The sequence below is a fragment of the Globicephala melas genome, chromosome 6, assembly GCF_963455315.2.
Source record: "Globicephala melas chromosome 6, mGloMel1.2, whole genome shotgun sequence".
NCBI lineage: Eukaryota > Metazoa > Chordata > Mammalia > Artiodactyla > Delphinidae > Globicephala > Globicephala melas.
This window is the reverse complement of record NC_083319.1, coordinates 35,780,479-35,792,416: the sequence shown is the minus strand read 5'-3', so window position 1 is coordinate 35,792,416 and position 11,938 is coordinate 35,780,479. Positions and strand designations below refer to the sequence as shown.

General features: G+C 31.4%; 1 protein-coding gene across 3 annotated transcripts in view; it reads left to right on the top strand.

Moving 5' to 3' along the window:
• The window catches only part of ZCCHC7 (zinc finger CCHC-type containing 7), a 244,343-nt gene that overhangs the window by 212,563 nt on the left and 19,842 nt on the right, over positions 1 to 11,938 (top strand). For all 3 annotated transcript variants that reach the window (XM_030884269.2, XM_030884271.3, XM_030884268.3), the window contains exon 6: positions 2,104 to 2,139. In XM_030884269.2, coding sequence (XP_030740129.1) covers positions 2,104 to 2,139 — 36 coding nt within the window. The remainder of the gene's footprint in view (positions 1 to 2,103; positions 2,140 to 11,938) is intronic.

Sequence of the window (11,938 nt, the reverse complement as noted above, 5' to 3'; positions counted from 1 at the left end):
TTAACTTACATGGAAATATATAGAAAATGATAAAATGAAACTATTTATGGTAATGTTGAATAAAAGTACTTATGAGGTAGTCAAAATAGTATTTTTAAAATTGTAACAGTATTGTCTAATAAAAGAAAAGAAGTTTCATGTCTTCCAGTACTAATTTTCTATATCAGGCATCATCTTCATATACAGAGCAATCAGATGATTGTTCAAAAACCAAGTAATTCTTTCTTTTATTACTAAATTGCTGCAACACAAGAAAAGGTCACATGGTAGAGTGGCATTCTGCCAGTGTATGACAACTCAGTGATTGTGATTTTTCAACCGTATTATTCTGAGGACACTGTGGTAATCAAGAACTATCCATAACTAATGTATAAATAACTGCTTGCTTATCTCTACAGTAATCCAACTCAAATTATATATACACAGCAAAAGCTTATGATAGAAGGTAGGAATGAATATTTAAGGGTATATTGTACATTAGATCTATGTGTGTAAATGTGTTTATAAAAAATATGTGTGTGTACATACATAACACACACATTTGTAAGAACTTTTGTGTCCTACAAGTTTGTGTCTGTTATTTGGTACCTAACATGATCTTTGCTTCTGAAGCTACTTTTTACTTTCTAATAATAGTTTCCTTTTGATCAGTGTTGTTCATCCAGAAATTACTGTCTATAAGTGGCTTTCTTTTAGTCAGACACCTTAGTTTACATGAATGTGACATTTATATTGGAAAGCTGACCACTAAATTGTCTAATTTACACACCTTTCTTTAGAAAATTACATTGGATGGTTAAGCTTAAGATGCATAATGGATAAAATTTTCAGCATGGTTGGAACATATCTACTTTTTTTTGATCTAATCACTAATGATGGTATAATCAGTAGAGATTTTGCCATTCAAAAGTTATTTTCTGAATTATTGCCATACCCATAATATTTTTAGATTGTGTGAATCATCTTTGTTACTTTTATCCCTACCCTGAAAAATAAATGAAAGAGGAATGATAGATCAGGTAAAGAATTGTTTCAAAGTATATGTCAAAGATTATAAAGGTTTAAAAAAGATTTAACTCATTCTAATTTTAGGTATGCATATGTGTATGTATATGCATATGTGTATATACACATTTTTAAACAAAAGCTATAAATTCACATTCACTTTAAGGATTGCCATTTACTTAGCTTGGTGGTTTAATTTATTAAAATCATTGCTATAATATAGTTATTAAAAATATTTTCTGTCTTCAACAGTTCTTTTTCTGAGAAGATAGTAAACTGATCAACAATTCATAAAGAGCTCAGTTAGAAGTGTCTCTTAACAGAGTCGTAATTTAAGCATACGGAAAGATTTATATGTGTATCCATAAGGAAATATCTCCTAACTGGTTTTTGTTGTTGTTGCTGCTGTTGCTTTTGTTTTGTTTTGTTGTTACCTATTCTGGTTTCGGTAAATCCATCTTTTATCAAAGTATTGAGGTTTTATTGGGTTTTTAAAGTTATATCTCTATAAATGTAAAGATGGAGAAGACAACTTTTAAGGGAAAAGGCATGGACTTTAGATTCTTGAGGTTGTTTTTTGTTTTGCTTTTTTAATACTCTTGTTATCTATGTCATAGAGTATTGAAAGTTAGTAGCAAGTGATTAGGTAAAACATCAGAAATATATAACTACTGCGAAGGCTTCTTAAAAGCAATTGCTATTAAATTGTTTTCTGTCATACTACCAAGGTTCAAAATGTTCTTTTAGAAGGTGTACTTGGTGAGTCTTACTGATTTTGACCACTGCTGTTCATTTATCAGTTTAACCGAGTTATGGCTCTTAATCACATCTTAGTACCCAAAACTTCTAACCTGAAAAGAAAAAAAAGAGAGAAAACTTTGTAACTGGCTTTCTGACAATGGCAGGGAGTGTGTTAAACCAGTGTAAAATTCAATTAAACTGTCTAGCCAGGTTTTTGAAGCTGAAATGCAGACCCTTTCTGTTAAGCTTCTTATTTTCCTGTGACCGACACCAGTGGATGCTGGGTTATGCCAAAACCAACAGGCTGTAAAGTACCTTGTTTCATGCTCCCAGCTGATCAATATTTTTATTTTCCAGGCTTGCCCAGAAATCTGGAGGCAGTATCACCTAACGGTAAGTAGAAACACCGTTTTTATTTTCCCCAAGACCCAGCCTATTTACCCTGCTCTGAACTGCTGACCATAAAATATAGACAAGCATCTTCTACCGGAAGATAATAAACATCTGAAGAGTTTTTGCACTGAGAAAGCAATAATACACTTTTTCTCTTCTCCCCTGCCCACTCCTCTATCCTTTATCTTCCTGCTCTTAAAAGATTTTGATTGTCTTTTATTACTCACATCATTTAACGATTACATCATGGTATTTCTCAGTCTTCCTAGACCACATTCATTAAATTAAAGGGGAGAAGTATGCTAGAAGCAAAAAAATAGTAGTAATCCAACATCTTTAAAATGTTGTATCTACAGTCCACAAGCATACAGTCCACACTATCTTCCCTTATCATTTTTCTGGCTTTACTGAAATGTTTACACATATTTTTCAGTGAAGCTAGAAAAAACTTAGTGCATCTTTCATATAGAACAATTCAACTGTCATATCCTTAAGCTTCTCTTGACATTCAAAGTGTATAAATATCTGCTTAATACCATTTAAGTTATTTAATTCTATGGTTTCCTCTTAGTGTGATTTTAGGCTAAGTAGGAGCAAAAACAATAGTTTGCTGTGGAATCAATTGGTTAATGCTCAATATTATGAAGTCAGTTTATTTTTATTACTTAGCTTAAATAATTTCAATAATTCACCATAGCCCTACTTGTCATTTCTTTTAATGTATTAAATATGTTGTGCTGAGCAAGAGACAACATTAAAAATTACTCTTGTAATTATACAGCTATGCAGTATATTTTAAAGCAGTTCTTTAAAGTTTAACTTATTAAAAAGTTTTGTTTATAGGAAGACGTAGTAAAAATAGAAAGGGCAGAGTTTCTACAAAACACGTCTTCTTACTGCTCTCCTCTTATGGAGTAAAAATAAACCAATAAGTAGACTCAGTTGTGCCTATCACAAGCCCAAGAAGTACACCAAGTGGTTTGTTTTCACATTGTTATCACTGTTTAATTTGTTTAAAGATTCTCAGTAGAAAGCTGTAATTCCTTAACTATCCTCAATCCCAAATTGGGTTTTGTTAAAAATCTTTAGTGTTATCCCCTACTCCAAAAAAAAATTTAAATAAATACATGCACATGCGAGCGCGCACATACACACACACGTTACACATATATGTTACAGGTGTAACTCATGAATATGTTTGTGTTAGGGTAGCAATTTTTTTTTATCCTAACAGGCTATGGTGAAATTCTTAGCCTAAATTTAATTGGAATCCAATCATGTATTACACTTTTCAAGATCACAGTCACTCTTTGTAAATGTATAGCAAGTTTTTCATCAACATTTTTTTTAAGTAATAGCCTAATGGATTTGACATTGCATTAATTTTCCTTTCTCCCCTAAGTTAGAAAATTCCAAACTTGAAGTATAGAAAGTACTATTTTAAAGCCATTCTTTTCATTATTTGCACCTGCATTCTTTTATATAACTGTCACAGAAGGATAGAAATCAATGTTTAGTATAACAGAGATATTTGAAGGTTCATTTAATATTGTAGCTTTTGAAAAACATAAATTGTAAAAAGAATAGTTGGGGGAAAAAAATAAAAACAAAACGAATTTGCCTTTGGGGAAATTACAGTATATTCTATCTATAAGTTGAACAAAATCATTTTGAAAAGTTTGTCTTAATTTGGAATCCTGATTAATTTTTCAAAGTAATATTGAAATAACTATCACAATTCATAATTATCAAGTTTAAATTAATAATTAGTCATTAAGAGTTAGTTTACGGTGCAAGTATAAATGCAAAACAAGTATATTTATAAACATGTACATCTATATCAATCCAGCAAAATAGCCAAATAATTATACATATAGGAAATATCCTAATGTGTGCAATTGAGCAATATTTAATCTTGAATGAAAGCAAGATGCATGATGAGTTTAGTCATCTTCAGCTCTTTTACTAGGCGATGGACTGCCATCTATTGACTCATAGTAGCCCTCACACGTGAATGTGGCGTCAATCAGGGCAATGACCGAGTAATAAAGCCCAGGTTAGAACTGCTATTGTATATTCATTTAAACCAATCTTCTTAAAACTGGGTATTTCTACACTTAATCGTTGATTAATTTCTTTTTCTAACCAAAATATGCCCATTTCTTACCCAAAATAAACTATGCTTTTTGAGGGGAGAAATTGATTTGTATATCTGATTTGGAAATGTGTACATTTAAGAAGTTTTCTATTGCTTTTATCTGACTCTCAATCAGTGAGAATAGAAGGACGTTTACACAACCTAAAGTTTAGCTACTAAATTTAAGGTCTATCCAGGAATCACTTTCTTTAAAAAAAAAAAAAGTCTATAGGTTAAACAGAGTTTTATTTCTCAAACACATAAGAAAGATAGTAAGTTGACTGGTGTAAATGGACCTGTGAAATCAAATCAAATCAAAGATTCCTTAAAACACATTTTCCTCATTCTGAAATAAGAGGAAAATTTAAAAAGAGAGGTGTTCACTATTTTCAGCAATTTCATGAGAGATCAAATAAAGTCTCCTTTACAACTTATATGAATAGAATAGCTTTTTAACCAGACTTGACTAGACTTAATTAATAAAAAAATAAGACCATCATTCTAAACGGTACATGCTAATAAAACTCTAAGGCACTACATATATTTTTGTATATGTACATATGTATCCATATTATAACAACTATTTGGCCATGTCATTTTTCTTTATATATTTTAATGGCTATAAAATTATGTCATGTAATTTAATGACTTTAGATTATCAATTTGGAGACCGGCATGGGAAAAAGAAAAATATATGATTTTTATTTAGCAATTAAATAATTTCTCCAAATAGTTTATGTATTTACCTCCTTCAAAAAATGTTTGGAAAGTTTTTTAAATCTTCAGTAATATAGCACTGTTCTTATATCTTAATTTGTTATATTTTCAGATTTTGGTAAAGCCTAACTTTGAATATTCTTTTTCATCTTTCAGATAACTTATTCTAGATAAAAAAATTTCCCTCTTTAACTATTCAAGAAGGAAAGTCCCTTCCCCCATCCCCTGTCATTTCTAGTCTCATTTATATTAAAAATCCTAGGCCAAAATGGCCACCAACAGAGTTTTACAACCAGCAGAATTTTTAACTAGTAGAGGCTATAATTTGACATGCTTTGGACATTTTGTTAATCTTGTTTTTAATCTACTTAAAAAAGTAACCAAGAGTTTGCTATTTGGGGTCCGTATGTATTAAGAACCAAAAAGGACAATACATCTTTATGTTTAATTTTGCGCTTGGATTTCTTTATGTGCATTGTTAAAATGTGTTACAACCTACTACCTTTTATTTTAACTAAAAGTTTAAACAGGAAGAAAATGTAACCTTTTTGGAAGAATTAAGTTTTAAATGTTTCTTTATGTGTAAGGTTTGGAATGCCTAGAATTCAAAAAGTAAAATACTTGCTCTCAGGGGCATGGAGAGGAGTAGTTTCCTTGTCTTCCTTTCTAGTCTAGGAAAGGCTTGTAACCTGAGTTTACTAGTAATTAATAGTAGTCTTACCTGAACCAGTTGAATGCCAGAGTATATCTTATAGACAATAATTAACAATATCATTCCATCTTGCCACTCAGTTTTCTCTCCTTACCTGGAAACATCAATTTAGAAATGTGTTTTCTGGATTTTCACTGTATGGAAACAAATGTTACTCTCTAAAACATTCTCTGCCATACCATAGAATAGGTAACCCTAAATGTCAAAAGATTTAAATTTAATTTTAGAACTATGTTTTACAGTCCAGAAGGAAAGACTAAGAAAGTGGAATTTGGTTATGAGGCAGTAGCTGTACAAAGGGCTTTATCCTGGAATTATGACGAAAGTTAGGGTGGGTAACAATTTTCTACCTAATACTAAAATGGAATATATTTTACTTAACTTAAAATGAGAAAAACTTAAAAGAGTCTAAAAGAGTTTTAAAAAGTCAGCCTCAAGCCAGAACCTTTTCTTTTCATGGACAAAAATTCTCTGTCTCTCTCTCTTCATTGAATATATGTTGGGAATCCTAAATCTCAGAATCTGAGAGCTCCTCGGCTACATAAGCAGAACTGCGAAACCCACAAGAACCCCATCCACACAGTAGATATCAAGAGATAGGACTTTCTTTTTTCGCGTGTGTGTGTGTGTGTGTGTGTGTGTGTGTGTGTGTATCAAAGGAAATAGAACTGGAGAACTGGTTACATACTGCATTTTAAAATGTCAATTACCTTCAAATACAATGAGAACTAGGCCTCACTCTATTTTAGAATTATTTAAATAAACTTTTCTTCATACGTTTTTTTGAGGCCTGGCATACAAATTATCACAAACTAAGACTTTATAAATTCATTTTGGAGGCTCTTATTTTTGGTTGTTCAATTCACTTTGCCAATTTCCTTAAGAACTGGGAATACTCTTGTTTAAATTGTAGGGGGTTTTCCTCTATGTCTTGAATCACTGTGGTTAAGTGTTGCTATTAAGATAGTACATCTCTGTCAAATTTTCAGAGTTTTAGTTTTTATTAAAAATGCCCTTAATACTAGAACACTACTGAGGTGAATATAATCATGCTCTGAGGATTCAGATGGTACATGACTATTTTGTGGTACCTCAGGGCCATTTTTCCATTGTAGTACTTATAAAGTAAATCACACTGCTTTCTGTTTCAAGTTACTTTGGGGTCTGAATAAAAAGAATTTTCTGAATAATCATTGATAACTTATTTTTCTAAAACTCCATCAATAATAACAGAGATAGAAATACATTTGGACAGTGACCAAAATTTTAAAGATTTTTTTCAAATGGAAAATTTATGTGAATGCATTAATATTTATTTAAACATTCACCTTGGTCTTAAAGAATTTAATGTCAACATTTTGCTAATAATTTTTTAGTTCAGTCTTACCATGTTTTGAATTTAGTGTAAAAGATAATTACTACATTTACAGAATAGGTCAACTGATTTTTTTCACTAGCATGTTGGACCACATTTGCTAGAACTTATCATTGGAAGCAATTGGAAAATGCAATTTCAAAGCAAATGAAACCTGGAATTATCAATCTCAATAAATGAGATTCATTTAAAAATAAATACAATTTGCCAAATCATCAAAAAGCAATTTTCTAAAGCTTCTGTAAAAGGAAGGGGAAAAAAGTGAACGTTGTGAATTATAAATGCATATGTTATTTTTCCTCTCACAATGTGTTGCCTCAGATCTCTAGACATTGTGTGTATACAAACTTGTTTTTGAATGGGAGTAGAATAAAATTATTAGATTTGAATATAGTTTATTTCTATTTATTGAAGCACATGGGAGAGCCTTCATATTTTCATTTTGTCCGAGAAATATTGAAGTGTCATCCCTTTCAGAGAGAATGCCCAACTTATTTGATTCTAATATTTTAATGCAAAAATTAGTTTTAAATGGGAAGTCAATAATGGAATATTTTGAGTAGTTGTTTTAATATATTTAAATAATATCAAGTGCTTTATGAAAATAATTCTAATGTAGATTTGCTTTATGAAAATAATTCTAATGTAGATTTAAGTGTTTCAGATAATCAAGCAATGAAAAGTATGTAGCATTCACACAATTTAGAAAAGATTCTTTACAAATGTTTTGGCCTACAAACAGCTGTGTTTTTGTCATTTTCTAAATCTTTAATGTCCTAATCACCCATCATCGTGATTTCTATTTATTTTTTATGTAGTACATGTTGCTAATAATAAACTAATTGAATCTAAAACTCTAACAGCAACTTCCTTTCTTCAATTGACAAAACAATGCCTGTGCTTGTTTATATGCCCCTTAGTGGCTGGCAGCAAAGTCTATTATGTTTAAGACTTACATATTTACTGTATGGACTTCAAGTTTTACTTCTGTTTTAAAAATGTAAAGAAATTCCTATTGTGGTCTTTATTTTCTTACCTGTTAATAAATGTCTCTCCTGAGGATGATAGAAAGGTGGAAAATTACATTTGGACTTTTGTTCAAATGTAATTGAACAAAATTTTCTAACTTTTTTTCTTTTCCCTAGTTATGTTCACCTTTACTTACAAAGGAATTATAGTTAGTTATTGTAGGGGCAATTTCTTCTTGATACTTAAATTTTATGGTAATTAAATTCCAATTTCTAAGTATTTATAATTTTAATATATATATATAACATTTTTAAAATATTTTCTTTCTTTTCCTTAAAAAACACATACATTATTCATATAACCCCAAAGAAAACTACGTTGTTTTTTTCCTTGAAGCTCTACACTTTGAAATACTGTCCCTGTTACGACAAAAATGAATGTAAAACAGGTAGCCTGAGAATTTTCAAGATCCGTGAAGTTTAACAGTGCACAGTATATAATAAATTAGAGTTCAAAAATCTGAAATGTTGAATGGTGCCTATTCTTTGTCATGTTAAGTACACGTAAAGAGCATACAACTATTAGGTAGAATAATTTTAGCATATTCAAGTGATTATTTTTCATATGTACTTTGAATGGGTGATTCACGTATTCCTTAAATAAATATATTGCAGGTGATTGAGCTTGTCATGATCTTCTCTGGACATTTCAGTGCAAGAATAGAAGTAAAGTATACTGGACCAGTGATATATGTATTAAGCATTCCTTTTAGTAGTCATGCATGTGAATGACATGGTAGATTACAGTAATTCCTAACAGGTCTTAAGTATTTAGGAATCACTTAGTCATTCACAGTCATGATCAACCATAACCTTTAAAGGTTTTGGTCAATCATTTGACTAATCTGCAGGAAAAGATTCATGAAAGAACCCCTTGAGTTATTGACATGAACAGTCTCTCTGAACTCGTGTTACATTTTCTGTTATGGTATAAACTACAGTTGTAAACTTAAGTTGAATTAAGTTTAAGGTTTTAGAAGCAAAATCTCTTAAAAGACTAAAAGTTAATGAATTACTGATAAACTCAGTCAGATTTTAGACTTGAAATTCATCTGCCATTTGATCCCCACATGCCAGAAAGTCATGAGAGTCATATTTTTGTACGTTTGCAAATATTTTCTTCCAGCTATTTTGAGTTCGGCAGTGGTCCTCCAAGACCAACAATTCTGGTTTTTTAGAAATATCAAAACTATTATATGAAGAAAAATGCTTCATGTTTAGAAGACATTTAACCAAAAATATATTTTTAGTATCTTTGGAATTAAAAGAGATTGTCACCTTAATTGGTGTACCACTACACTGGCAGATCACATTTTAAAAACAAGAAATATTCAATGGGAATGTTCAGAAATTCATATTAGCTTTGTAAAAATAATTCACTGTGTGAATCAGTTGGTAATAAAGCTGTCTCGATGTTTTAATTCCGATTTTCAAAAATCATACAAAATTAAATCTATTAGCTAGATTATAAGGTCATCTTTATAATGTGTAATATATCCATGGCTATAAATACCCATTTTACATAAATATTGTTCCTTTACATGTATTTGTGGATTACCCACATTTCTTTTCAGTTAGGGGAACTAAGTTTTGGTTGTTCCTTAACTTTCATTTATATAATAAAATCTCAATTCTCTCTTTCTTGGATCTCTCACATTTCATTTATTTGTCTTTGTACCTCATTTCCTTCTCATTTTACTGAAGTCCTTAGAAAAATGTGCTATAAAATTCGGCTGAAAGGGCAGACTTATTTCTGAGGAAATTACTAAGGAATGTTTTTTATCATAATATAGGGGAAAAAATGCCGGCTTTGGGATCAAACATTGGTTTAAATTCTGGCTCTTTCATTTACTAGATATGCAAACCTAGTTAAAATATTTCCCTTCTGAGACCCTCAGTTTCTTCATCTGAAAAATGGGTATAGTGCCTTCTAGAGCTGTTATAAGTATGCAGTGAGATAATAAATGTAAAGTACTTAGCACAATACCTAACACTTAGCCTGTGTTCAACACTCTGTGAGCTCCAATACAGCAAACCCACAAATTCCTCACTCCTGTAGAGACAGCAACTGGACTAATAGCCCAAACTCAGATTATATATTGTGAAGCCTTTTATATGCCTATGATGAGGAGATCCGTAATGCTTTTTTTATAAGGAGGAAAAAAAATTTTTTCCTCCTTATAGTTATTGAAATTAAAATCCCCACATGCAGTGCCTTTTGTTAAAATTATTTACCTCAGTTTTCATTTTCTAGTTATTTATGCTTGTCTTCTTACTAGAAATGTAGGTAAGTAACTTTTAATTAAATTACAGCAAACAAATTATTTTCTTAATTTGATTTGCCTAAAAATCATTATAAAGACTTTTAAGAGTAGATCACAAACATACTTACTTTCTCTTTTAGTGAAAATGACTAAATAAAATGTGTGCCATATAAAGATATAATGATATCATTTTGAAAAAATATATTGTTAATAAATGTATAATTCTTAGGTGGTAACTTCAGTGTCATCTGAATATAGTCATGTATCATAACCAAATATAATACTTTCTGCTAGTGGTAGAGGGTTTCTGTTAATCAGATGAGAAATGAAACAAAATAGCATATCAGTTTTTTGCACTTCAGGTAAAACTGCTTCATGGCCTTCACATGACTGATGCCAGAAACCAGCCTGATTTCACAGCAAAATGTTGAGTTATAAGAGCTTGTTCAGTTGTTTTGCAGTCTCCCACCCGTATTCTCATATAGGTCCAGCAAAAAGGGCAACACAAAATTAAGCACTTCCTCAGTGGATGTGATTGGTATTCTTTCAAAGAGCATTCCTATTCCATGTTTGTTCTTTAAGACATGTAGGAGCTAAGATGGAGCATATTGTAAAAGCAAAAAAGCATTACTTCCCCCCTTCAAACAGGTACTTACAGCTGTGGGATTCTCTATCTTTGTGACTGATGGTTAAGAGTATTTCAGTAGAATAAGCACAAGTGGGGTATGGGGAGGGGGAGAAGTATGTGTTGTAAGTCATATGGAGTTATGGCAAAAATGAAAATCTCGGGGCTTATTTGGATCCCGTATGTATTAGCTAATAAATATAATAAAGCTGTGGCTCTTTTATTCTACAATTTTTCAGTGATAGTTTATGTGCAATTGTATGCAAAATATATAAGCAGATTTGAATATGTTAAGCCCTGCGTGTGGTTGGTAGATGTATATTAATGTGGTTTCTGTGTTTTATAGTCTACCCCAATAAACATTCAGATAAAATATCCATGGATTCACACATGTATGTGTTCTTCTCTTTCCCTTCCCCCACATACTGTCTCCATGCCCTCCTCATCCCTCCACCCTCCATCAAAGCTTGTGGTCGTTTTCCATCCATGTACTAAAAGGTTCTTTGTAAACCAGGCCATTTGTCCATCATTGTTTGGGGTCCAAACAGTGGTAAGATACCCTGTCACCGATCCCTCGTACTATGAATGGCAGCTCCTCTCCGGACAATTGGCGGAGGGGCCAAGAAATATTCCTGAGAGGATTATTTAACCTTTCAATTTAGAGGGCACAAAGCCTGGCTGATTAATGAACTTCCTGATGGGCGCCGATAAGCGGATCTATTTCTTTATTTCCCCTAAAAGTGATTCCTTCTCCTGTCCATATTACTATAATCTTAAACATAAAATGTGGCAAATAGATTAAAAAACAGCACTAAAGAGTTTATCTGGCTGGCAAACTGAAGGAGCTAAATTAAAATTGGTAATGACAGCAGTGGCTCAGCCTCATATATGGTTTTTAAATGCACTGTGTATTTTGAAGAGACTTATTCTCCAGTGTGACT